Here is a 27,967-nt window from a genome sequence, read left to right on the forward strand (position 1 = left end):
ACCCCTGGCAGAGGACAGAGGTTTGGAGCCTCTTTCCACACTCTTTGAGGATCACAGCCCAAGGCTGAGGGAGGGCTGGGGTCCCGAGGCCACGGTGCCGGGACGGGTCAGGCTCTCCCTCCCTAGGGCCCGGAACCCAAGGTCTGAGTGGCAGGAGTCTTAAACTGTCTTCCTTTATTTATTTATATTTGCAATATGAAATAGAAGCTCAGCACGAACACACGCACACTCACGCCGGCTTGGGGAGAGGGAGCTGGGACAAGGTCACTTGGCAGCTGGGCTGGACCCCAGGCCCTTGGGCGTGGGAGGGGGACCCCAGCCGGACCCCCGCCCTGGGGTCCATGGGAGGTGCGGGGGTCTCGGCGAGTGCATCAGGGCCCCGTGGGAATGTCACCAAGGCGGCCCCCTGGGACCGGGACCCCAGGCCCCACAGAGCCAGCCGGGCCAGGCGGAGGGTCCTTTAGCTCCCAGCCCGGCGAAAGTGCAGGGTCCAGGGCCAGGGGGTGGGCAAAGGCACAGCCTGCACTAGGGCCCTCCGGAGGTGACCTGAGCTGAAAGGCCGTCTGCACCGGAGAGGGGGGCGTGGCGGGAGGTGAGGGGAGGCGCGGGCCCACTGGGACAGGGAGAAGGTCCCCCCTCACCCCTCGGCCTGGCTTCCTTCCGGCTCTCCTCCCGCCCACTCTCTCCTCCCTCAATACATATATATATATAATATATAATATAGGTCTCTCTCGCTCGTTCGCTCTCTCTCCTTTCTCTGTATTCAACTCTATATCTTTATTCTGGGAGACAAGACTCCATAATTTCTTTTCTCAGTGCAGATGGGGGGTAGGGCCTATCTCCCTGCACCAGCCTCCTGGGAGTCCAGAGAGAGCGGGGACGGGGTGGGGTGATGGGGCAACAGGGCCGTCAGGGGACCTGCCCTGCCCCCGCCTGGGCAGGTCCACTTGGAGTATGAAGGATTTGGCCGCCACCACTGGGACCAGGCAGTTACCTGGGAACCGAGAGAGACCCACGTGAGGAGCCACGCCCCCACCCCCACCCCTGCCCACAGCCCCCAGTCCACCCTGCCCCAGCCACTCACTGGGAGCCCGGGCACACTGGCCCTCCCGGGGCAGAGCCGTTGGGCATCAGAGGCGGCTCGAGGGCCTGGGCACTGTCAGGGAGAGGGACACGGAGAGGTCAGGACCTCCCCCACGAAACGCCTGCTGCCCGCAAGGCCACCCATTGCTCACCTCTGGTTTCGGGGAAGCCCCGAGGGCTCTGGGCTCTTCTTCCCCTCCGTGGTCTGGTGGGCCCCAGGGGCTGGGACAGAGGTAGCAGGGTCTCTGGTTGCACTGTAGGGGTCAGTGGGGTTGTGTCACGGACGCCCTGCTGGGTGCTCCCACCCTCAGCCCATGCACTGGTCAGCGGGAAGCAGTGGGCGGCCCGGCGAGTCCCTCCTGCCCAAAGAGCCCTGGGAGCTGCGGTGCAGGAGCCGCTCCACACGGGCTGTGCACACTCCCCTGTCCCCTTCTGCAAGCCTTCCAGCCCCTAGGGCTGAGCTGAGGGCCTCCAGGCTCCAGGATCCCTCTCTTGCGGCCACATGTGGGCACAGGTACCACCCTCAGCTGCCACGAGGCCTCAAGGCAGTGGCACAGACCTGGGGGTGTCTGGCAAGGGCCCTTCAGAGCAGCTCCAGGGCAGGGATGGCCCAGGGTCAGGCTCTACCCGCCTCCCCTCTCAGCCAGCAGCTGGCCCCAGTGGGTCACCTGTCCAAGGAGCTGGGGGTGGAGCATGTCCCTCTGAGGGTGGTCTGGAGGTCCCCAACGCTGACCAAGGCCTGGCAGGGGGCTGTGCAGGAGGAGAGAGGCCCGGAGGCTAGAGACTCAGGGGGTTCTGCACTGCCTTGCTCCTCTGATGGGGCATGGGCAAGACCGGGGAGGCAAGGGGAGGGGAGCAGGGGAAGGGCCACAGGGTATAGCGAGTGGGGCAAGGTGGGTGGGGATCATAGGGGAGGTGGGAGGTAGGCAGGGCACGGAGGGCAAGGGCTCACCCGAGGGCTCCGCTACTTTGCCGCCAACTGTGGCTTCCTGAGGTGCTGAGGGGGGTGCAGGGTCCTGAGACCTGGGAGGGGAAAGAAGCAGCCCATGGGGGTGACTGGGTCAGCACTCGAGCCTAAGGGCACCAGGACCCAGCAACTGCCTCCCGGCCTCACCTGAGCTGCAAGGCATCACAGGCCACAGGGCCAGCTGGGCTCTGGGTGGGGAGGTCCCAGGGCACGCTGAGGGGCCCCTGTGGGACTGGGGACCCAGAGCGAGGTTCCTCCTCCCCGGAGTCTCGGGGGCCAGTTAGGGCATCCGTAAGCACTGGGTCAAAGCCAGCTGTCCAGCTGGGACCTGGGATGGGGTGGGGGCAGGGTGAGCACAACAGGCAGACCCTCGAATGCCCGACCACACCCCACCCCAGCCCACACATTCACCCACCCGGAGGCTGAGGGCCAGGACTGGGGTAAGAGGGGGGCCCAGCCCCTCTGCGGGCTGCCCGGCCGTCGCCATCCTCCTCGTCCTCCTCCTCGTCCTCGTCCTCCTCCTCCTCGCTGTCTGTGCTGCCTCCACTCCTGCCCCAGAGACCACCCATCAGCTGCGGTGCTAGAACAGAGAGGCCCATCTCCACCCTCCAACCCCCGAGACTGACCCAGTTCATTCCGTGAAGGAAGGAACAGACAGTGACAAAAGGGATGGAGGAGATGGGGCAACGGGGAAGCCGAGGGAGGGCAGGTCAGGGGCCACCCTGGCCTGGGGTGTGCCAAGAAGCCTTGAGAGAGCCCTGCATCCCACAATGGGAAGGTGGGCAAGAAGCACGAGTGCCCATGTGGAGAGCAGCACAACTCCCACATTAAGGGCGGGAAAGGCCCCACGGCAGGATCCATGCTGGGAACGGACCCTCCCACCACCTGGTCCGACCTCTCACGGGGCGCTGACCTGATATTCTCCCTCCAACTACAAACGAGTGGACGTGTGTCACCACCACATCCTCGGCTGAGAGCACAGCCTGACATGCAGAGCTGCTGCAAAAAATGCTGGCTGAACGCGACTAAGAGGCACCTTGGGACCAGGGAGAAAGTCCGACTGGCCACGCGTCCGCCAAGTGGGAAACAGCTAAGCAAACCATGCGGTTTCTACAATGCGCAAAGCATGCCACTGACCACTCCATGACAGTCACTGACTACTCCAACCAGAAAGGAATACACCTGCGTACAGTTAAAAAGAAACTAAGACACCAGCAAACAGGGAAGAGAAGGGAGCTTCCTGAACCTGCAAAGGGCACCTCCCAAACCCACAACCGACACCACCCTTGAAGGTGGAGACCAAATGCTCCCTGAGACCAAGAACATGGCAAGAGGGCCACCCTCGCCACCCCTGGTCCAGGCTGTACTGGAGGACAATGAGGCAACAGAAGGGGAAGTGAAGTGGAGAAAGGAGTAAAACTCTAATTGTAGACGGCATGATTTTCTATCTGGAAAATTCTAAGGAATACACTAAAACTGTTGGAACCAGTGAGTTCTGCAAGGGTACCGGATACAAGATCAATGCACAAAATCTACTGTGTTTTTATACATTTGTGACAATCTCAAAATGATTTTGAGAAAACAATTCCACTTACAATTGCATCAAAAAGAATAAAATACTTAGAAATAAATTTAACAAAAAAAGCGTAAAACATATACTCTGAAAATTACAAAACACTGTTCAAAGTAAAAAAGACCTAAATAAGTGGAAAGACATCCCACGTTCATGGACTGAGAGACCCAAGACTGTTAAAATGGCAACACTCCTGAAACCGACCGACGGATCCAAGGCAATCCCTCTCAGAATCCCAGCAGGCTTCTCTGTTGAAACTGACAAGCTGATCCTAAAATTCACACGGAATCTCAAGGAACCCCGAAGAGTCAACACAATCTCGAAACAAAAAACAAAGTTAGAGGACTCACACTTCCCGATTTCAAACCTTACTACAACACAACAGTAATCAAGAGAGGTTGGTCCTGGCATCAAGACAGACATACAGACCATTGGACCAGGAGGGAGAAACCAGAGAAAAACGCTCACACACAGCGAAATGATTTTTCATGAAGGTGCCGAGACCATTCAGTGGGGAAAGGGCAGTCTCTCCAACAAGTCATGCCACAACAACAGCATCCCACATGCAAAACGATGAGGCTGGACCCCCTCATGCCATAGACAAAAAATCAGCTCAGAAACTCTTAGAAGGAAATGCAGGGGTACATCTGGGATTCACCCTGGATTTGGATTTGGTAATGAGGCACAGTAGTGAAAATCAACTTGGCTGGTCACATAACGGCACACCCAGTGGATGGTACCTACCAGAGGGACGGACCTCACGAGTGGACGCAGCAAAATTGACCTATGGTAAGGTGTCAGGACAGCATCACCCTCGGGAGGGCGGACAGCAGCCGGCAAGGGGCACAGGGGTCCACTCCCTCACCTGGGTGCTGGTAAAGGGGTGTGCATGTGGCCATTCACTTAGGACTCATGTACTTGCCTGTATGCTTGTTAGACTTCAATTAAAAAGTTAAAACATTCTGTTCTCACCATTTGCGGACACGATTCCATACACAGAAAACTCTAAAGAATCCACCAAAAAAACTACTGGAATTAATCAACAACTACAGCAAAGTTGCAGGGTATAAAATCAACCTACAAAAATCAGTTGCATTTCTATACACTAATAACCAACTAGCAGAAAAAGAAGTCAAGAATACAATCCCATTTACAATCGCAACAGAAAGAATAAAATATCTAGGAATAAACTTAACCAAGGAGGTAAAAGACGCATACACTGAAAACTGTAAGACATTACTGAAAGAAACTGAAGACAACATAAAGAAATGGAAAGATATTCCATGCACATGGATTGGAAGAATAAACAAAGTTAAAAGTCCATATTACCTAAAGCAGTCTACAGATTCAAAGCAATCCCAATCCCAATGACATGCTTCATGGAAGTAGAACAGAGAATCCTAAAATTTATATGGAACAACAAAAGACCCCAAATAGCCAAAGCAATCCTGAGAAAAAAGAACAAAGCTGGAGGCATCACAATCCCTGAATTCAAAATGTGCTACAAAGCTATAGTAACCAAAACAGCATGGTGCTAGCACATAAAGAGACATACAGATCAATGGAACAGAACTGAAAGCCCAAAAATAAATCCACACATCCGGGGCCAGCCCCATGGCCGAGTGGTTAAGTTTGCATGCTGTGCGTCTGCCGCCTGGGGTTCGCCAGTTCAGATCCTGGGTACAGACCTACACATTGCTCATCAAGCTGTGCTGTGGTGACATCCCACACAGAAGAACTAGAATGACTTACAACTAGGATATACAACTATGTACTAGGGCTTTGGGGAGAAAAAAAAGGAAGAGGAAGATTGGCAATAGATATTAGCTCAGGGACAATCTGCCAATCTTCCTCACCAAAACAAGCATACTCTTAAACAAAACAAAACAAAAAAGAACTATAAAACCACAGATCTATGGACAGTTAATCTTTGACAAAGGAGCCAAGAACATACAATGGAGAAAGGAAAGTCTCTTCAATAAATGGTGTTGGGAAAACTGGACAGGCACATGCAAAAGAATGAAAGTAGACCACTGTCTTACACCACGCACAAAAATCAACTCAAAATGGATTAAAGACCTGAATGTAAGACCTGAAAACATAAAACTCCTATTAGAAAATACAGGCAATATAGTCCGATGGTGCTAAAGTCTTAGCAGCGTCTTTTTGAATACCATGTCTACTCATGCAAAGGAAACAAAAGAAAAAAATAAACAAATGGGAGTATATCAGACTAAAAACCTCTGCAAGGCAAAGGAAACTGAACAAAATGGAAAGACAACCCACCAACTGGGAGAAAATATTGCAAATCACATATCTGACAAGGGGTTAATTTCTAAAATATATGAAGACCTCATACAACTCAGTAACAAAAAAACAACCCAATCAAAAAATGGGCAGAGGATTTGAAGAGACATTTTTCCAAAGAAGATATACGATGACCAACAGGCACATGAAAAGATGCTCAACATCACTAATCATTAGGGAAATGCAAATCAAAACTACAATGAGCCATCACCTTACACCAGTCAGAATGGCTATAATTACCAAGAGAAAAACAACAAACGTTGGAGAGGATGTGGACAAAAGGGAACCTTCTTACATTACTTATGGGAATGCAAACTGGTGCAGCCACTATGGAAAACAATATGGAGATTTCTCAAAAAATTAAAAGTAGAAATACCATACGATCCAGCTATCCCACTACTGGGTATCTATCCAAAGAACTTGAAATCAACAATACAAAAAGATTTATGCACCCCTGTGTTCACTGCAGCATTGGTCACAATAGCCAAGATGTGAAAGCAACCTAAGTGCCCATCAACTGATGAATGGATAGAGATGTGGTATATATATATACAACGGAATACTACTCAGTCATAAAAAAGACAAAATCGTCCCATTTGCAACAGCATGGATGGACATCCAGGGTATTATGTTAAGTGAAATAAGCCAGGCAGAGAAAGAAAGTGCCATATGTGGGGACCGGCCCCTTAGCCGAGTGGTTAAGTTCACGCGCTCCGCTTCGCTGGCCCAGGGTTTTGCAGGTTTGGATCCTGAACACGGCATCGCTCATCAGGCCATGCTGAGGCAGCGTCCCACATGCCACAACTAGAAGTACCCACAACTAAAATATACAACTATGTACCAGGGGGGATTTGGGGAGAAAAAGCAAAAAAAAAAAAAAAAGCACAAGATTTCACTCATATGTGGAAGATAAACAAACACATGGATAAACAGAACAGAACCAGAGGGGAAGGGGGTTGCGGGGTATGTGAAAGGGGTAGAGGGGCACATATGTGTGGTGACTACTGGTGGTGAGCATGATGCAGTCTATACAGAAACTGACATATAATAATGTACACCCGAAAGAACACAATGTTATAAACCAATACGACCTCAATACAATAATTTTTTAAAAAGGAAAGTTAAAACACTCCAATCCTCAAATCACAAGCCCCCACAGCACGGCTCAGAATTACAAGCCCGGAGTTGGTGTTCATGCTGGCAAATCTACGAGGACAAATCCACTTAGTCAGTGATTCTGCGACCAGCCAGTACTAGAGAAAAATAATGTTAACGTTTGTACAAAGAGCTGGTCACAGCTTGCTGACCCTCCCATTTGGCCTGTGAGGGAGGGCCAACCATCACTGCTCATCTTTCTGGCATCAGGGGAGAAAGCTGATGGGACCATCTCACAGCGTTTTCAGGAACACCTGCAAGAAAGCTGCCAGAAGGGAGAGCAGAGTCGAGGGGTAGAGGGGAGATACTGGTTCTAGATGCTCCTGAACCAAGCTGTACCTGAAGGACATGCCTGTTTTTCCAGTCACACAAAAGCTATTGTCCCATTCTTTTTGTAGTTGAACTCATCTGAACCAGGTTTTTATCACTCAAAACTGAAGGCCCCAGTATTACACACACTACACTCTCCTTACTCTTCTCATTGAGTCCCAGTGTGAAAACCTTCTCATGTGGGCCCTGCAGCCCGACCGTGCTGGGCAGACGTGAGGGGGACTCACCGCACGCCTGGGGACTGGCCCAGGCGGGACCCCCGGGTCAGCTGGCTGCCCTGCCAGGCGCCGTCCTCCCCATCGGAGTCCCCGGAGCCCTGACCCTCTTCCTCATCCTCCTCCTCCTCATCGTCATCAAACTGCTGGATCCGGTCCTTGTAGCATATCTCGAGCAGGTTGGCGTTGGGCTGTGGGGCGCAGGGGCAGGAGGGTGGGTGGGCTGCGCTGCCCGCAGCCCCACGCCACCACCAGAGGACAGGGCAGCACTCACGTTCTCGTCGTCAGCATTGAGGGAGAAGGTGATATTGGCCGTCTTGTCAAAAGGCGCACTAGGAGGGAAGCACGGGAGCAATCAGAGGGGAGGCACACGGGTGGGTACGGCATGAGAGGAGGCTGCCTCCTGCTGCTCCTTCATTCACTCAACTTCCACCCTGTTCGCAGGTTCCGTATCTGCAAAATCACCCACTTGCTGAAATTGATCTGGAACCCCAAATCAAGACTCGCAGTGCATTCTGGTCATTTATGGATGTCTGCAGAGCAGTGAAAAATTAGTCGCTGGACGTGCACATTCCCAGCTGAGGTCCAACACGGACACACCCGCCTCCTGCACAGGGACGCCCAAGGGGACCCACGGCTCTGGCTGGACAGGGTTTGAATCCGAACTCAGGCACGTGCTAGTGGGGTGGCCCAAGCAGGTCACTGAACACTTGTGAACCTTGTTTCCTATGTCGTAAAACAAAGGAAATAGAACCTACCTGGACAAGTTGTTTTCAGGATCTAAGATTGTGATGTGGTTGAGGTGTTTATATACAGGCCCACACTTTCCCAGGAGCGATGGTTCAGTGTTCACGGCGACTGTCTCGCACACAGCCGCAGCGCAGGAGGAGAAGGGAACGCCCGCTTACCAAGCACTTATCCTGTCCCGCACCAGCTAGGCCTCTCGCTACACCAAGAGCCACAGGCAATTGAAGTAAACCCCAAAGAAAGCAGAGTGTAAAGGAGACCTTTCCACCGACCCGAATCAGGGCAGCTGTCGTCTTTTCTAACGAGGACATGCAGAGCAGGTGAGTGGACTGACCGGCAGGAGCAAAGCGCCCAGACACTGCTCACCGATTCAGCAGAAACCTACGCGGCCCAGCGCCGAGCCTCGCCACACGAAGCACGCCCCCGGCCCCAAGACGCTCAGTCTGGGGCTGGGATTCTTAAACCATGGCCAAAGAATCACCTTTGGAGCTGAAACAAAATGCTCCTGCCTGGGCACCCTGACCCCCGAGGGCAGAAACCAGCCGGGGCCTGATTATCCCAGGAGAACAGCGGCAGGAACCAACACACCGGGAACACAGCCCTACCTCCAACCTTCCCATCAACAACAAAACGACCTAAACATCGGCCTACAGCCAGCTCTGCTCAATTCTCTCTCTTTCAGAAAGCCTCAGAGAAAGGCAAGTTCTGAACTAATAAATTAAATCCACGCGTTTTAAACACCGACACCAACTGCTGAACAGGATTTGACAATTTATACTCCTGCCGACAGAACCTGCAACTTTTCGACGGCCTCCTACTTGTTTCGTTTGCGTCCCTCACGCCCTTTCTCCTGTTCCGAGGAAAGAGCCCTTCCCGTCTCCACGCAGGTCCCGGCTCCGTCCCACACGTTCGGTATACTCCCCACCCAGGTTGTCATCTGTCTCTCCAACTCAGGAAATACTTGGCCCCGAAGACCAGCAGACAACTGCACGTTAACGAGTCCTGAGTGCCGCCTCAGCACCAGACACAGCACCAAGCACGTGACAGACGTCCTCACACACGTCGTTCTCACAACCAGCCCGGGCATCCTCATTTCCTCGAAACAGACAGAAACCGAGAACAGGGCGGGAGGCCCATGCGCTGCACAGCTGGAGCAGGTGGGGCAGGCAACTCCAGCAACCGGAGCCCTGCAGCGCAGCATCTTCGTCCCTGAGGTTACAGAAACATTCATCCATTTTCCATTCTAGAATGCTTTGCGGCTTTAGGTGTGTTTTACATTTAAAGTTTTTAATCCCACTGCAATTGATCTTGACAGCCGAAGTCACTGTCAAAGGGCAGCCCATCGTCCCAACGTCATTTACGGAGCAGTCGGTCCTTCTCCCGGCCAGGACAGGGCTGGGTCCCGGCTTAGGTCAGCGTCTCCTCTGGGGTTCTCAGGCCTTCGAATCAGTGACAGCGCTGCCGAGGCCTCCTAGTGCTGCGCGCCGTGCTGGGCAGAGTGGCAGCAAACACAGATCTCACGTCTGCATCTAAGGTGACCTCTGTTGGGCTGTGGGCAGGACAGGCCACAGCCAACCCTCACACTACAGCACACGAGGATGACGAGCCACTGTCCTAGGAAAAGTGAGAGCTCTGCGCTTCAGGCTCCCTGGCGGTAAAGGGGCTCCCAAGCCCTGCGCAGAGGGGTGGGCAGAGCACGTAACAGGGTAACACCCAAGGGGCACCCGGTGCACTGCGGGGAGGACTTGGACGCGGGCAGGCACCCCAGCTCAGCCGTCCCTCAACAACACGCGCGTGGCCGAGGTCCCTCCTTCCTTTCCCTGCCCCCACCCATTGGCTACCCCCTGCCAGCCCCTAGGGGCTAATTGGGCCTTTCTCATCTGCTTGCCCCAACTTCTGGCCCAGGGACACCTCCATGTCATGCTCTCTGGTAGCTGTTCCACTTCTCCTAGGGCAACGCGGATTTGTTCTTCAAAAGTCACCTCTTCTGCCCAGACGGCACAAGGCAGTATTCACCAAACGCTTCACTCAGGGCCTCACAGGGCCCCTCAGCCCCGCAGTGTACACAAGGAGACCCAGGCCTGCACAAGCGACCTGCCCTGGGCCAGTGGTGGGCAGCGGCAGAACCAGGCTCCAGTCCAAGGCCCCTGGTCAGGTGGGTGGTGAAGGGGCCACAGCCGGCTGCTCAGCTCCCGGCCTGACCCAGTCTCTCCTCCAGACTCACCCGGGCACCTGCCCTGGCCTTCACTCCCTACCTGCTGCTGTCGTAAGATTGCTCAGGCAATTTACAAAATGCTAGAAAGTTTTAATTTTTTACTCTGACTGTAAAAATAAGAGGCAGCTGCGGCAGAAAATTCAGAAGACAGAGAAGTTCATGACCACGACATCAGAGATGATCGATGTTAAAATGTTGTTGTGCAACAAATACGAATAAGCAAAACTGGTCAGCGAAAAAAAATCTCTCCTGTCACCCCAAGGCCTTTGGAGGGGGTGGAGGAGTGGTCGCACCCCACATGGCCCAGCTCTGCACACAGCCGGTGCCTGAGTCCCAGAGCCCCCACACACTTCCCACTAGGCCCCCAAGGAGGAACCCCAAGAGGGGTCTGAGGCTGGCCACCCTCCAGGCTGAGCCTGATGGAGGCTGGGGTAGGACAAACCCTAGGCATTGGGCTGCATGGGCAGCAGGTGGACAGTGGGGACAGGAAAGGATGGTGGAAGAAGTCACACAGCAGGTGAGCACCTGCTTTCTGATCTGCTGTCTCAGGTCCCCTCCCAGCGCCCCTGCCTGCAGCTGATCCCACACAGAGGGGCACACTCACTTCACACTTTCCTCCTGCTCCCCAAACTCCTCGTCGTTGAAGCCGAAGTGGTCAATGAAGGCTGAGGTCATACGTTGCATCTGGAAATCCATGAAGGCCTGCAGAGGGGGCAGCAGTCAGGGGCTGGGCAGGGCCAGACCCCCCCACCAGCCCACCAGCCCCGCACCTGCTGCAGCACAGCCTCCTCAGGGAAATTGAACTCCTTGAGCCGGTCATCCTCGTCATCGCTGGAGGAGTGCAGGTGGTGGGTGTTCACCTGGGGTGTGCAGGCAGGCGGGGTGTCAGGGCCTGTGGAGCCCCCCAGAGGAGGACTAGGGCAAGGATGGGGCTGTGGGGAGAGGGAGGCTGAGACTGGATGAGGAGGGAGAGAACCAGAAGAGGGACGAAGTGGGAACGTGCTAGAGGCAGGCCCAGCAGCAGAGATGGGCTGGGAGTGCGCCGGGCACAGCAGGCCCTCACCAGGTCCACCATGTTCTTCTTGTTGGTCTCCGCCAGGGGTCCCGACACGAACGCCTCCCACTGCTCCTGCTGCTCGCCTGGCAGCTCTGCTCACAGGGGAGGAGACGAGCACATGAGGTGCCCCCTCGGCCCCTACCCACTCCACCCTGGGGGCGAGCCCTGGCCCTCACCCTTCAGCAGCTGCCCCAACTGCTCGGCGTTGGGTCCCTTCTCCACGTTCTGTACCAGGGCGTTGGCCACCCTTGTCAGGTGGCCCATGTAGCCTTTCCGTGGGCCCCCTCCGGACCTGGGTAAACATGGAGGCCACAGCTGGACAAGGCTGCATGTGCCCCATGACCCTGCCCGTCCTCCCCACTGCCAGGTCCTCCCCCGCCTGCCCTCCCCTGGGGCAGGAAGGCCAGCGGATGCTCACTGCACACGCTCGTTCTCCTCCCAGGAGGTCAGGATGCGCTCCACCAGGCGGCACTGCTGCAGCAGCTGCGAGAGCAGGGATGGCCGACGTGGGCGGGGGCAGCGCCTGCAGCCTCAGCCGCCTCCGCAGAGAAGGCAGGGACAGAGGCTGGGCCCCACCACCCTGGCCAGGCACCCAAGCCTCTGGTCTTTCTGTGAGGAGCGTGTGTCGCGCCCTTGCACACACTCCCACGCACATGCACTGCCCCTCCTTCCCTGCACAGCCCCCTCTGCTCACCCAGAAACGTCCTCTGCCCATATTCCCGCTCAGTCCAGTCAACAAACCCCTAAGTCACTCCACTGCTTCCCACTCCCGCTCATCCAAATCCAACACCTCCACTGGACAGCTCCTCCGAGTGCCAGGCTACGTCCAGGGAGGCACCCCACCCACCACGGCAGCCGTCACCCCGGGAGAGGCCTCCCCTCCGTCCCCCAGGACACTCACTGCTTTCTCAGGTCACTGTGTCCACCTAATTCCCCACAAGACACCCTCTGTTTCTCCCAGACACACCCCAAGAACAAGGACAAGCCCCCAGCCTATGAATTGTCCAGAAGGAATGACTGTGTGACAGGTGAGGGTCAGGCCTGCGGCAGAGCTCACCCAGAAGGACCGAGGGGGAGCCCCAGCTCACGTGTTTCACGACGGGGTTGGAGGCAGGCGTCTCGGGGCTGCTGTCGGAAGGGGGCCTGGAGCTCAGCATGGCGCTCACACACACCTCCACTTGGGCATGCAGGAAATTGTTGAACACGTAGTGGAAGAAGAGGTCCTGGAGGGCACAGCTGCAATGAGAGGCCCGGTTCCCCGCCCCGGGCCACAGCCGCCTCCATCCCTCCCCGGTCCCCAGCCCATCCCCAACCTCGCCCTTCAGCCATCCCCCCCATCCACCCATACACCCTCCCCGTCCCCCGCACCAGCATGGTGTTGGGCACATCCAGTGCCAGGAGCTCCTGGGTCAGGGCTGCATCGTTGGCACTCAGGGCGCTGGCCAGCAGCTTGACCACATGCAGGCGCATGTTTCCCAGCGGCGGGGCCAGGCTGCCCCACGTCGTACGCAGCGGCTCCAACTGCGGGAGTAGGGGAGGCTCAGTTCCCAGCCCGGCGTTGCCCAGGACTGCAGGGCTGCTCCCCACCCCCTGGCTCCCCAGCCCACGCAGCCCACCTCGGGTGGCTCGAGCAGGAGCTGGTGGAAGCAGCTGAGCCGTGGGCGTAGGGCGTGCAGGGTACCCACACTGGACACGGAGCTGTCCAGGGTCACCTGGGCCAGGAGCTCCAGCTGTCCATCCACGCTGCTAAAGAAGTTGTTCACGGTCACAGACTCAGACCTGCCACAGAGAAGAGCATGAAGGGCAGAGTGAGCTGCCCAGACAGCCTGTGCGCATGCGTGTGTGTGCCTGTGCATGCACGTGTGCATGTGGAGGACATGTGGAAGGGAGTAAGAAGCTGCACCCTCGGGAGCCCTTCCAGTTGGGACACACAGGGCACTGACGGAAGAGGCGCCCAGGTGTGGGTGGGCACCTGGGACCCTGGGGTAGAAGTCCCCACTGCCTTGTAGGGAGGCCTGCCCAAAGGGTCTCGGATTCTGACAGCTGGCTCGAAGCTACAGGCTGTCCACACAGCCTGCTTCCTCGGCTATCAGACAGGAATGGGAGGACTCCTCTCCAAGGACCGTAAGACCATCATGAAGGAGACACCACTCATGGTGGCTCTGTCTCAACAGCTTTCACTCCCTGAATGGAAGGGCAGGGATCTGAGGGGTCACAGAGCTGCCCAGATAGGCCACACCCCCTCACCTCGGCCTTCTGGGCTCCAGCAGGGTCAGCAGCACCTGGATCCCGCTGACAATGACAGACTGGCTCTGCTCCCCCTCCAACATGTTGCTCAAGAGCTGCTCAATCGTCTCCTGCCTGGAGAAGGTCCAGCAGGGGGTCAGAGTGGGGGGCTCAGGACCCAGGGCCCCCCAAAGGATGGCTCCCCTCCCTGGGCCTGGGCACCACCCTGCAAACCCACTTCTCCAGGGTGGCCAATAGCTGGTCGGGCTCCGGGCTGTCCTGGACCTGGATCATCTGCTCCCGGCTCAGGCGGATGATGTCGCACAGGGACTGGGACGCATTGGAATGTTGCTGGAGAAGTAGAGAGAGCTGAGGACCCTGGCCCGGCCTGGTTCTGCTGTTGGGAACCTCATGAGATGACCACCCGGTCCCAGCCCTTAGGGACAGAGGATGGAACAGAGACAGGGACACAAGTGCCAAGGGAGGGAGCACCAGGCACCGAACACTGAGAGGGGAGAGACAGTGGGCAGAAAGGGAAACCATGGAAGGCTTCTCGGAAAAGGAGACATGCCAGGCAAACCCTGCATCGCTCACAGCAGCCAAAGGGGGGAACAACCCAGACATCCACGAACTGGTGAACGTCCTCCAGCCTTACAAAGGGGAAAAGCACTAATAACGTGCTACAACATGGCTGAACACAGAAAACCTGGCGCTAAGACAAAAGCCAGGCATGGGAAACCATGTATTGTGACTCCGTTTATACAAGCTGTCCAGAAGAGGCAAACCCGGAGACGGAAAGCAGAGAGGTGGCTGCCGGGGCTGGGGGACCACGAGGGGAACGGGGAGGGACGGCGAATGGGCACAGAGTTTCCTTTCCGGAGTGGTGAGAAACAACCTAAAATGGACATGGTGATGGCTGCACAACTCTGTAAATATACTAAAAGCCACCAAATCCTGTATTTTAAATGGATGAGCTGAACGGTAGTAATTTATCTCTCAATTAAAGCTGTTACCAAAATAAAGAGAGAAGTCTAACCCAACACACAGCTGCCAGGGCCCACCCACACAGACCCCGGACCCACGCAGACCCTGGACCTGCGCAGACCTCAGAGCCAGCCAGGCCATGGGCTGCACTTCAGAGCCCATCACGGGAGCCCTGCCACCTGGCTCACAGCACCCACCCCTCGTCCCTCTGCCAGAGGCCTAGACAGTCATCACTCTCCTGGGACGGCACTGCTTGGGTGCCAGGTGCTGACTACCTGCGCCTATGGACCTCCCAGCGCTCTGCAAGCCAGTGGGCCAGAAAAACAGACAAGGCGTGACCCCCCCGAGAGGTCAGTGAGGATCCGGGCCTCTGGGTGGGTTCTCTGAAGGACAAGCGGGCTTGTCTATGCACAAGACACAGGAAGAGTCGCCAGGCCACAGAGTCAGAACTGGACGGAAAGGTGGCAGGGAGCGGGCCAGGGACAGAGCCTGGAGTCAGAGGACCCTCATCAGAGCCGTGACACCAGAGGGATGAAGGGCCAGCTTCTTGGTTCATGAGAAACGTTCCATGTGTGTAAAACCCCTTTTCTATTCTTAGCAGGCGTGCTGTCCGTGGGTGACTGGCAGGGCACGCACACAGCGGCAGGCAGGGCCACACTCACATTGTCATCTTTCGAGGGGTGGATCTGCTCGATGAGCCGCTGGACAATCTTCTCCTCATTGAGCCACTGGGGGTGAGAAGGCAGGGCTCCACTCACTGACCCCGTCTCCTCAGCCCCTCCCCTCCCCACCTCGCCCCAGCTTACAGTGACAACTTCCTGCCTCAGCTGTGGCCGCTCCACACAGGTGAGGAGACGCAGCAGGAGGTCCATGATGGCCGAGGTGCCGATGTGCTGCAGCAGCAAGTCCACGAAGTCGTCCTTCTTCCGCAGGAAGGACACAAGCTGGGGGACACGGGGAACGGGGCATGTCAGGCCGCAGGACCTGGCCTGCATCCTCCCACCTGGGGTGCATGGGACTGCAGGCACCTGGTCCGTCTTGCGGTTGATGAGGATGCCCATGACCTTGCTGAAGAAGCTGGCCAGCAGCGGGTTGAGACTGCCGCTGCTCTGCAGAAAGCCGTAGAGCCGGTTCAGGAGGGACTCGTCCGCGCCCAATGCGTCGTTGATCTGGGGCACGTCAGAGGTCAGGATCTCACAGGCCACGCTGGGGTACCTGTCAGGGGAGGGCCGTCACATCCAGAGAAGAAGGGCAGAGGCTGGGAAGGGCCTGCCTGGACGGAGGCCAGAGGGGCCTTCCTCACCGCTCCTCCCTGTCAGAACCCATCCATGGCTCCCCACTGTCACTAAGGCAACCTCCTGAACCCGAACCCGACCTCCTTCAACAACACCCTTCCCTCCAACTCCCCAGCTCCACCTCCGACCCTCTAGCCCATCCTGGTGTGCTCCCCGTGCCCTCCCGCCCCGTGACCTTTCTAAAATCCAACCTCACCCTCTCCCTCCTCCACACACTCACATGGTGCCCGACAACCCACAGCATGAGGGCCACTCTGCCCAGTGTGCCACCCAGGGCCCCGGGGGACCACAACTCACTGCAGGCCTGCCCTGTACACTGCAGGGGCCCCCAAGTGTGCCTCCTTCCCTTGTAAGTGGGTTCCTTGGGGCAGGGCAGGGACCCCATGGGCTGCAGGAGGCAGATGTCAAAATGGAGGCTCCCTCAGCGTCTCCCTGCTCCTGTGAGCCCAGTGCACGGGGCCACTGGACATGCTCGAGTGAAGGTGGATGGGGGACAGAGGTCAGAGCAAAATAGGCAGAGGACACATGGGGGCGGGTATCTGATGGACAGACCGACATCAGAGGGACACCAGGGACACTCTGCTGGCCCTGCCAGAGGTGCCCACTGTGTGCCAGGCCTGCACTGAACAGCTGGCACACACCTTTACAAAGGACAAACCCATGCTCCGTCTGGCTCGAGGCCTCTGGGGACAGAGACGCAGAGTGTGGTAAGGACTGTGTGCACACCATGCACAGCACAGCAGGCTGGGCAGAGGGCAGCACTGGAGAATGGGGTCAGGAAGGGAGTCCATGTCTGTGACGGATTGTGCTGAGAAGGGCACTGGACACCAGGGCAGACAAAAGCCCCCAGTTATGGAGACGATTCCAATCAAGCCCCCCCAAAAGGGCCCTGCCAGCCTCATCCTGCCTCACGCCACCACCAGCACCTGGAGTGCACCCACCCTCCCCAACACCCGAGGGCCCTGAGCACCCGCAGAGTGACTAGGGGCAGAGGGCAAAGGAGGGCGGGTGGGAGAGAGCGCAGAGGAGAGCACGTGGCCACCTACGGCCCAGGCCCACTCTGCCCATTGCCACACCCTCTGCACTGGCCCGTGCTGGGCACAGGGGACCTGGGGGTGAAGCGCTCCTGCCGCTCATGCTCCAGAAAGGAAAGTTAACAAGAGGATCACCGGTAAAGAGACGCTGTCTGGAATTAGGAGATTTGCTTTAAACCACACCAGGGCCTGCGGGCATCCCAGAGGATAACCAACATTGTCCTGGTTCTGACACCATATATACTATATTTTACAAAATGTCACCACTGGGGGAAACCAGGCAGAGTATACAGAGAACTCTGTATTCTCTCTCACAACTGCATGTGACTCTACGGTCATCTCGGCAAAAATGCAATTGAAGAAAAATACCAGGAAAAATGGGGTGTGGGGTTGCGGCCGAGGAAACGGGCCGGCCCGAGCACTGCCCCCGTGAAGGCCGGTGAGGGCCCACGGGTCCATCCCACCCGTCCCTCCCCGTGGGTGTGTCTGGAAACCTCATAACAAAGACACTTCTAAGAAGCTGCATCTGGAGGGCTGTCCCTCCCTGATTTCCTCGTCCCCACACGGGAGTCAGTGACATCAACAGCAAGTCGGGGCGGCTGTCTGTGACCACAGGGGCAACTCGGAGGGCGGTGCTGGGGACAGAACAGGACGGGAACTCACTTGTAGCGCAGCCGCTCCTCGCCACTGGCTGGTGGCTCCTGGGTGACCCAGGCCACCATGGCCTGCAGGTGCGGCGGCTGCAGCAGGAAGTCCAGCAGCTTGCGGTTGACGACCTTGCACTCCTGCAGCACGTCCTCCTCATCCAGCAGCTCGGGCAGGCTCAGGTCCTCCCGCTCCAGTAGCGTGTCGAGATGCGAGCTCGTGTGCAGGTCAAACTTCCAAAACATGGCGCCCTGCGGGCAGAGGCTGTCACCCACTGGGCTCTGATGGGCCCACCAGGACAGTACCAGCCCCTGACTTCTCCAGCCCTCCCTCCTTCCTCCATCTCCCAGCTGCCTCTGGCCCAAACAACCTTGACAGCTTGCAAGGGCTGCCCTGTGGTTCAGGGGTCACTTCACACCTGAGGCCAACTGTCCTGCCCACCCCTCAGCCCCGGGCCAGTGAAGGCCCCCAGGTGTGGACCACACACAGGGCCTGGGAGAGAGAGCCCTGAGGCTGTACACAGAGCGACCATGGTCCTGTCCCCACATATGGGCAGGGACGTCCAGGGGTGGGGCCAGAGCTATGCTCATCCCGGAACCCCTGCCATCGGACTGGCTTCAATCTGTATTTGCTGAAGAAATTCAAACGCCCCATGACCACCAGTGTGCGACTGCCATCCAGCCCATCCAATCACCCTGCCACACACAGGGCGTGGGGCAGCAGCAGGGCAGAGAGGGAAGTGTGCACCGTCTCCAGGCTGTGGCCGTTGCCTGGATGCTACATACACACACACAAACACATCCCAACCCCCCTCTCCCCACCCAGCGCCCAGGACAGGGAAGAGGAAAGGGGGGGCTCCCAGAACAGTCACTGCCTGGGGCCCAAAGGAACCAGGCCAGGGTAACTGTTTCAGTGGGGAGGAGGACAGGGACGGCTCCCACCACCAGGAGGATGGCGCCCCGGCTGGCGCTCAAGACCTGGCATGCCCCACTGCAGCTCATCCCACCCTGGCACAGGCAGCTAACTGGCGTTAGGAGCATCTCATGTGGAGCGCTCTTGAGGTGCCAAGCGGGTCTGAGCTCCCAGACACGGACGCTCTCAGCCACTCCAGTCCAGACCACCCAGTTGCAGACCCACTCTGCTCACCGCTAGGCTCCCAAAGCCACTCATCCCGGCTCCATGTGTGCACTGTGTTTACCAGGCACTGTATCCACGGCCCCTTAACTCACAGCCCCCTTCTGAAGGCCTGTCACCCCACCACATGACAGGCAGCCCATGCCCAGGTAAGATGGGGGCTCCTTAGCACGGCGCAGGCGCTGCCCGGAGCTCACATTTGTTTCCTGCCTCCTGAAGACCACCTGGGGCAGAGGCCACTGAGGTCAGACGGAGAGGCCAGGACGCCCCCTCCTGGGCACCTCAGCTCTTCGTCCAGCCTCCAGCCTCTAGCGTCCACAGGAGCCTCCCTCGGCTCCTCACTCATCCTCCCTGCCCCCAGGGTGACCTTCCAGCCCTGACGGGAACAAATGGCTCCAAATCTACAACAATCCTGATGGGACTCATGTTCCTAAGCCCTGGCCAACCACGCCTGGAGGTGGAACACAGGAAGAGCCCTGGGCGCAGGGACAGCCAGGAGGAAAGAGGACTGTGAAGGAAGGCAGCAGACACCAGGCCCTGAGAGGGCCCTCAAGAGCCCCCACTCGCACAGGCCTCATGGGCTCCTAAACCACGGCATGCAAGGACTCGCCCCCTTAGCCCTCCTACGCACCCCACCCCGACCCTGGCAGCTTTTCTAAAACACAAACAGGAGTGCCTCATGTTCCCTTCCAGCCAAAACCCTGCCATGGCTCCCCTGGTCTCCACGTTCAACACCCTAAGGGCCTTGTGCCCCCTGCACCAGACTCTGGCTGACCCCACCCTCCCCCCAGGACCTCCCACTCCCTGGGCGCTGCTGCAGTCCTGCCAAGCCTGCCCCAGGCTCTCACGACTGCCTGTCCCCTGGGCCAACCTCCATGTGCTGGCAGAGCCCAGGCTGCCTTCCTCAGCACAACTCTCTCCTGGAGCGAGCTCCGACCCACGTGTTCCCAGGGCTTCCATTTCGGGGTGCAGCTCCTTCACAGCCCGCAGACCCTCCTGAGAAGGTCCCTGCATGAGGCTGATGCCCTCAGCACCGTGCTGGACGTCTAGGCCTCCCTGGTCCCATGAATGCTGGGCAATCCCTGGACAACATACTAGACACACGATGTCGATAAACCATGTGGGCTGCGGCGCCAGCATCATCCTCAGGACTACACGGCCATCATCGCAACCCACTCTAACAACTCCCCCAAGGCAGGCATTGCTGGCCCCAATTTACAAGTGAGGAACCTGACGTGCACCAAGGTAACTTCCCAACCCTAGAGCTGGGGGCTGGTGAGCTGTGAGCTGGTGCCCAAGCCCGCAGGAGATCAACTCCCAGGGCGCAGGAGCCTTGTCCTGTTCTCTGAAGCTCAGCCCGCCAATAAAGCCCTACAGAACGAATGGGTGGGCTCAGGCGGAGTCTGTACCAGCAATGGCTCTGCCCTGGCTACGGCTGTCCCTGACCCAGCTCTCGCTGGCTGACACTTCCAGGGAGCTGAAGGCTGGCTCCTTCCTGGTCCCCAGGGAGGCTTGGCAGGACACTAAGCTTCAAGTCCAGTGCTTACTCAGGAGACACCTTTGAACTCTGGGAGGAAGCTGGGCCGAGGCCCTCCACAGCTTGGTGAGCCAGCACACCCCGCCCATCACTCACCAGATGTATGACACTCAGCTGCTGGGAGAGCCACCAGAAATCCAGGGGCTTCCTCGAGTCCTCCCTGTCCAGATCCAGGCACCGCAGACCCTCCCACAAAAGCATAACTAAAACCCAACCCCCCTTCTCTCAACCTGCACAGCCACCACCCTGACCAGGCCCCTCATCTCTCCCAGCCTCCCCTGCGCCTCTCTACATCCCATTCTGCAGGTAGCAGACAGAGCTTGCTGAAATGAAAATCACACCGTGTCTGTGCTCGGGACCCCACTGGCTTCTCACCGCTCTCAGAAACCTCTAAACCCCGCCCTGGCCGACAAGCCCCCATGAGCTGGCTCCTCTGGCCTCTCTTACACCACGGTTCCTCGCCTGCTCCAGCCACATTGACCTTTCTGTTTCCAGAACGCACCAGCCTGGGTTCTCCTCAGCACTTGCTAGGATGTCCCCATAACTGGCTCCTTCTCATCCTTTGGGTCTCCTGTCAAGTGTTCACCCCCCAGAGGGGCCAAAGCAGTCCCCTGGCCAAACCTCAGTACAGTGGTTCTGTGACATGCATTCCGACGTGCCTGGCACTTACACTGTCACACACAATGACACACGTGCCCTGACTGGATGATGGGACAACCCAGACAGAACCTTCCTCACTAGGCTGCCGTGAGCACCCAGAGACAGCACCTAGCACAGAATCTGGCATGTGATACACACTCAGAAATTTACGTGCTCGGAAATATTTGCTGAAAAACACCCCCATCTGCAAACTACTGCATCCTCCCTGAGATCCCCCCAGGGGCAGGAGGCTGACACACCTGTCAGGGCATCAGTGAAGGGAATCCTGCCCCCTTTTCCCCCCAGCCATACTTAGGGGCTCTCTAAACCACAATCACAAGATGGGGGGACCTACCAGAGCAGGCCGAGGAGGGGACGAAAGAGAGCGGGCTGCACCAGGGGCTGAGAGAGTGTCCCACGTTGAGTGAGGACGACTGCTTCAAAAGGAAATCAAACAGTGCTCCCCACTGCACATGGGCAACCCCTACTCTTGCCCAGAGCCTAGACCTCCCCGGGGGACTTTTCCACATGTCCTCCCTGACTTGATGACGGGTGTGTGACAGGGCCCAGGCCACAGGTGAGAAAACGAAGGCTTGGCAAAGGTGACTCACCAGTCCTGAGGCACTGATGGCAGGGTGGGGTGGGGCAGGTTTCCTGAGCTGGGTGGACCTGGGACCAGATCATCTCCAGGGGCGGCCGCCACCCAGGCCGTGAGAAGCAAGCAAAGAGCCCCACAGGGTGAGAGCACCACCTCTTTCTACGTGGGGGACTTTCGCTTGGGGATAAGGAGACCAGAGAGGTCAAAAGGCCGCCTAAATCAAAAGAACAAAGCCAGTCACCAAGGACCACATGTATGACTCCCTTCACATGAAATGTCCACAAGAGGCAACTCCATAGAGACAGAAAGCACATCAGTGGTTTTCAGGAGCTGAGGGGAGGAATGAGTGCTAACGGGTACAGGGCTTCCTTCTAGGAAAAAGATGTTCCGAAAAAACCCAAAAAAGTTCTGAAATCAATTGTATGCAGTTTTATTTGTAATTATCCCTCAACTAAAAAAATCCACTGTGGTGACGGTTGCACAATTCTGTGAATCTATCAGAAACCACTGAGTTGTGCGCTTTAGATGGATGAATTGTGAGGCATATGAATATACCTCAACAAAAACAAACAAAACCAAAGCCGCCACAGCTGCCATGAAGGGGCCAGGCCCAGGCCCTGCCTTACATCCAAGTCACCGGAGCTCACGAGACGCCAGCTGGCCCACAGCCAAAGCACGTGAAGGCTCTGCCCTGGGGAGCACGCACAGGTCCCCTCCCACCCCCATTATCATCGTCCTGAACTCAGTAGACCGTCCACAGCAAGGGACACAGCAGGGACTGGCCCAGCCAGCATCCCCGTGTACCCGTGTCATCTGCACCGTGTTTCCGCATCAAGACAAGGAGGTGAGCACTGTTATTACTCCCATTTGATAGAAGTGGAGAGGGGGCCAGCAGGAGCAGAGCCTCGGGCAGCAGGAGGCAGAACCAGGACTCTGCCTGCCCTGTTCTCCCAACTAGAGGCGGAAATTCTCAAAGCTGAGGTCACTCACCCACTTCCAAAGCACCTGGTTAGAGGATGCAGGCTAAGGCCCCCACCCCCCTACCCCTGCTACAACCTCCCCCACCTGCTTCAGACAGCAGATTGGACTTCCCTCCCAAAGCTAGCTTTCCAAAGAACTGGGGAGCAGAGGGGGCCACCACAACAAGACAGGAGGGTGCTGGGAAGCACGTGGTGTGGACTCCAGGGGTCTCAGAACCCAGGCAGCCCCTTAAACACTGAGAACCTCAAGTCAGTCCTCCAAAAATCAGAGGAGGCTGCAATGATCAGATGCAATCCAGTGCTGGTCGGTACCCTACAAATGTCAGTGCTCAAGCTCCACACAGAAGAAGATGCAGATACAGGAAAACTGGAGAAAAGAAAAGACAAAAAGAGAAAAAGAGAGAAAAAAATCTTTCCCCCACCACAAACTCTCAATTCACTCCAGCCTCGAGTCCTGATGATCAACCCCATCCTCCCACTTAACGGAACTTGCTGGAAGCCCCGGGAATTGGACAGGAGAGGTGGCTTTCATTTTCGCTCTCTAACAGGGTGATCTGGGCCTGGCACTTGGCGTCCCAGAGCCCAGCGTCCTCATCTGTGAAATGGGGGTGCAGTCCGTTGGGAAGGGCTATGTTGTGAGAAGGAGCGCGTTAAGGCAGGTCGTCCTGACACATCAGGGGCTTGGCAAGTGTTGGCCCTTCCTGTCTGTCCCTGAGGCCACGCAGAAGCCTCGACACTTGTAGCAGGAGGGACGGAACAGCCCCTACCCCAGGGGGGACAGCACTAAAAACAGAAGACTCCCCGTTTGCTTGCCGGAGTGAGTCAAGTCATTCAAATACTCTGGCAGGCACCACGCACCCCACTGCCCCCACCCTTTGCAACTTTTAGCAAACTTCAAGAAAACGGAAGTGACTACCACTGGTTTTTAGCAACGGTTTGAAAACCATGACTCTGGCTGCAAACGGAAGAAGGGGAAACTGTAAATGAGAAAGGAAGCCATTAAAAACGAAAACTACCTCTCCCTCCACCGGCTCTGCACCATCGCTTCGGGTTTCTTGCTTTGCTGTGTTGTTCTCAGGCCTCGAACATCAGCTGCCCCTCTCAGGAGCGTGGCAGCCCCTGCCCCTGTCTGGGCTCCCTGCAGCTCCCACAGGCCACCACCACTGTCACTGTTGCTACTGCCGCTGCCACCGTCTGTCCAAAGACAGCTCTGCCTGCTAGGGAGCCTGTGGGCCAATCCTTTATCTGCCACCCCTTCCTCGCCTACCCTGGCCCCAGAGCACCCGGAAGCAGAGGTCAAGGGCGCAGAGGCCTCTGGGAGGGCCTCCGAGGCGGCCACCTGAGCTGCCCTGAGGCTCAAAAGAGGCTCTGACATTGAGAGAGGCCATCTCAGGCCTGCTGACCCTTGCTACCCTCAGCCATCACAGGCCCACAGGCAGCTCTAATGGGACACGGGCTAGGTGAGCCCTAGGAGGGGAGAAAACCCACTACCAGCAGGCCAGCCCCCAGCCCTTTGCAGGACCTGGTGGGTCAGAGGAACGGCAAGGCCCCCTGTCTCTAACTTTCGCCAACCCAGTGTCAGCTCTTGGCCAAATCTGGAAAGGGGGTGGGGGACTTCCAATTCCAAGGACCAGATAACAGTAACGGCGACTCAACCCCATAACCTGAGCAGGACCCAGTTTATGTGACAGAAGCAGAACCAAGCAAGGTAGGCAGTGGGAAACTCAGTCAGGAGAAGAGGCCACTGAGGCTGAAGAGGGAGAGGGACCCAGCCAAGGCCACACAGGACAACGAGCTGGGACTTTCCCATGGCTCGGGAAAGCCTGAGGGGGCCCCCGGTTAGGGGATACCCCAGGCACAGCCCCCTCTGACCCCAGATCACACTGTCCCAGGGGAGGTAGCAGCTCTGGTCCAACCCCAGGGGATGGAGTAATTAGGAAACAGAAGAGACTGGGGATATCTGGCCAAGGACTGAGGAGGGGCCCGAAAGCTCACAGGACCCTCTCCTGGATCCATCACCGGTTCGAAGGAAAAAAGGAAAAGAACAACAGATAGATTTTGAAATAGCCCTTGGAAAACAGAGAGGGGCAGATCAAGTGTTACAGGGGGATCCAAAGTCGGAAGGGCCTGGGTTCCAGTCTTGCCTCCCCAAACTTAACTCTGTGGCCTTCGACCAGGAACCTAACCCCATGAGCCTCGGTCTCCTCACCCGCGAGACACCTCACAGCTACTGTACAGCCGGTGTTCGCTGGGAAAACCGTGGTTGGGCCAGAAAGGAGGGCGCGTCCCCGCCCCCGCTGCTGAGCCTGCCTGAGAGCACCGTGAGCCAGGAAGGCCTCTCCTCCTCTCTGAGGCTCCCAGGCCTCTCTCACCTCATCTCTGGCTGCAACCCGCATGGCGCTCACACTCCTGCCACACCTGACTGCTCATCTGCACCCTCGCCTCTGCCCTGGCTCAGCTGCTCCCTCTGCCTTCCCTCCAGCTCTCTGGGCCTGACTAGCTCCTCCTGGGTCCTTCAGGCTTCAGTGCAGACACCACTTCCTCCAGGCAGCCTCCCCTGACTGCGTTAGGGCCCTGCTGCACGCTTCCACGGCTTCCGCGGTCACCCTATGACAGCACCTGAGGACTCTGCGACAGGATTTGCCTGTTCAGTCACCTGTCTCCCCACTGAAGATGCCAATTTCCCAGGACTTGGCATAACGCCAGGCCCGCAGCTAGAGATACTTGTTGAATTAATGAAAACTGAAGTCCAGAAAGAGAAGGTGACCTGCTAAGGTCACTTGGCCATAGATCCTGAAAAAAAGTTTTTGGGGTGGATGAGCAAGTTCTCCTCTAATGGAAAGACACAGTAGACAACCCAACAAAAACACAAAAGTAAATCAAAACACACAATGACTCAGAAGGCACAGCCACTCACAGGTAGCAAGAGAGCAGATAAGCCAAACTACACCTAACACCCAAGCCAGAGAGCAGGGCTTCTCCAGGCGGTACTACTGACATTTGCGGGCGGGGATCGGGGATCCTCTGCGCACTGTAGGATGTTAGGCAGGATCCCCGGCCCCTGTCCCCCATGTGCCACTAGCACCTCCCAGCTGTGACAACTAAAGATGTCTCCCGCCATTGCCACATGAGCCCTGGGAAACACAATCGCCCCCAGTTGAGAACCCACTACAGGAGAGAATCCCAAACCAAATAATCATCCTAAAAGTACCGATCCTGGAGCACTTCCTGTGCCCTGCATTCCGCGACAGGCTTCTGGAAACAGCACTCGGGACCCCCAGAACCACCCTCTGAACAGAGCACTGATGTCAGCGCCACTTTACACCCCACTGAAGTTTCTTTACAATTCTGAACCCCGTCCCACACCTGACAACACATCTTCCTTTCCAGAAACATCCTGCCTTTCAGGCTGGTGTTAACGGTAACGTCTGCATCCTCAGCACACACGTACAGGTGTGCAAAAGAAGGTGACATCCAAGGGCCTGGACAAGCAGCTCCACCAAGGCACAGCACCCCACTCCCTTCCAACACATCTGCACGCCAGCGCACAGACTTCTGGGTTCCCACCTTCACGTATTTGCACATGCTGTTCCTTCCACCCGGAAGGCCCTTCTTCCCACTCTCCATCTGTCAACTCCTACTCATCATTCCTAGACAGAAAAAGCCACCCGCTGAGCCAGTCTCACCAGTCCCTCCGCTATGGCCTCCTGCAGCGCCCTGAGTTACCTCTATCATAACACCAGTAATTGTGACTGTCCCTCTGTCTCCCCAGGGCAGGGCTGGGGCGAGTCGCCCCTCGCACATACCCAGCAGCAGGCTCCCTGCCCTCCCCTCAGCAGGCTCATCTCACAGGAGTGGGACTGAGAGGTGGCTGTTCCAGAGGGCTGGCTCCCCCTCACAAGGCAACAGAGACTCGGGGAGGGGGAGCCACGGTCGGGGGAAGGGGAAGGCCCCCTCTCCAGTGGCCCCGACCAAGGGTGAGAGTCCCCAAGAAGACCGGGTCCAGACAGCAGGCGACAGGGAAGGAGGGGGAAAGGGGTGTCCAAGGGGAACGGGCTGAGGAGGAAAAGAGGGTGTCTGAGAGGGAGTGGCCAGAGGAAGAATGAGTGAGGCTGAGTCCCAGGGAGGAAAGAGGAGGTGGGGGAGTCAAAGGGAGAAGACTGGGGAAGGTGGCCTTGGGGGATGGAGGCCTAGGGGCAGAGACTTGAGACAAAGAGGGGTAGAGACTAAGAGATTTGAGGGGCCGAGGGGCAGAGACAAGGCGACTTGGAGGGCGGAGGGCAGAGACTAGGAGACTTGACGGGCTGAGGGCAGAGACTAAGAGACTCGGAGGGCCAAGGGGCAGAGACAAGGAGACTTGGGGGGCTGAGGCGAAGAGACCAGGAGACTTGGGGAGCTGAAGGGAGACACTAAGAGACTTGGGGGGCTGAGGGGCGGAGACTAGGAGACTTGGGGGGCTGAAGGGAGACACTAAGAGACTTGGGGGGCCGGGGGCAGACGTTTGTGGGCGGAGGAGGAAGAGACGGGAGGGGAGGCCCCAGGAAGGAGGGAAGGGTCCAAAGGAGAAAGGCGGAGAAGATTCAGGGCACCTGGGCGGGGCGCAGGACGGGCAGGAGAACTCGGGGTGCCTGGACTGCGGGAGAGTCCCGGCGGCCCGCTCACCTGCACGGCGGGGCGGCGGCTCCTCGCACTCCGGGCTCATCGGGGCGCCCCCCCCGCCCCGCCGCCGGCGGCTCCGGCCCCTGCTCCGGGGCCCGGTATGTGGGGGCGGGGGGCTGCGGCGGAAGCTCGCGCAGGCGGCCGGGCCGGGGCTCGCGCACGCGCCCTCGGGGCTCCGGGGGGGCCTCGCGTGCCGAGTTCCAGGATTCGGGGGTCGGTGCCGGTCGGGACAAGGGTGGGTCCGCGGCCCGCCGGCGAGGTGGACGCCAGCCGCGACCAGGGGCCGGAGAGGCTAGTGGGGTGGTGAGGCCCACGCAGGCCCTCAGCGGGGAAGTCGCCCCGGTACCGCAGCCCAGCCCAGCGCCCCGCGGGAAAGCAAACGCCGGTCAGGGAAGATGTCCTCCTTCTCAGTCCGAACAGGCCGCAGGGCTGAGCAGCGGCCGACGGAAGCTGAGGCCCACTTCCTCCACCTCCCCTTCCCCAAACCGGCGCGGTCTCCGGGCTTTGCAGTCCTCTTTAGGGCCTCCGACGCCCGGCTCCGTCCGCCACTATCCCACAATCCCCCTAGCGCAGGGGCACGCAGGAGG

General features: G+C 57.7%; 1 protein-coding gene across 15 annotated transcripts; it reads right to left on the reverse strand.

The window, feature by feature from the left end:
- Positions 1 to 157: 157 nt before the first annotated feature.
- On the reverse strand, positions 158 to 27,937 carry PPP6R1 (protein phosphatase 6 regulatory subunit 1). 15 transcript variants are annotated; one of them, XM_070558533.1, is made up of 24 exons: positions 27,384 to 27,937; positions 17,852 to 18,084; positions 15,888 to 16,074; positions 15,666 to 15,803; positions 15,522 to 15,587; positions 14,114 to 14,226; positions 13,897 to 14,010; positions 13,266 to 13,428; positions 13,018 to 13,170; positions 12,738 to 12,872; positions 12,068 to 12,132; positions 11,826 to 11,941; positions 11,656 to 11,741; positions 11,363 to 11,452; positions 11,197 to 11,294; positions 7,905 to 7,962; positions 7,643 to 7,821; positions 2,466 to 2,599; positions 2,198 to 2,378; positions 2,036 to 2,106; positions 1,752 to 1,833; positions 1,236 to 1,337; positions 1,085 to 1,156; positions 158 to 994 (listed from the first exon to the last, which is right to left on the reverse strand). In XM_070558533.1, exons 2-24 carry the CDS (start codon positions 18,076 to 18,078, stop codon positions 991 to 993), a joined length of 2,634 nt encoding a protein of 877 aa, XP_070414634.1. In that variant the 5' UTR covers positions 18,079 to 18,084; positions 27,384 to 27,937; the 3' UTR covers positions 158 to 990. The 15 variants fall into 15 exon arrangements, with proteins under 15 accessions (XP_070414634.1, XP_070414637.1, XP_070414635.1 ...); XM_070558536.1 differs by having other exon boundaries at positions 27,311 to 27,490; XM_070558534.1 differs by lacking the exon at positions 27,384 to 27,937 and adding an exon at positions 23,738 to 26,435.
- Between the last annotated feature and the right edge of the window lie 30 nt (positions 27,938 to 27,967).

This window comes from Equus przewalskii, chromosome 9, assembly GCF_037783145.1.
Source record: "Equus przewalskii isolate Varuska chromosome 9, EquPr2, whole genome shotgun sequence".
Lineage (NCBI taxonomy): Eukaryota > Metazoa > Chordata > Mammalia > Perissodactyla > Equidae > Equus > Equus przewalskii.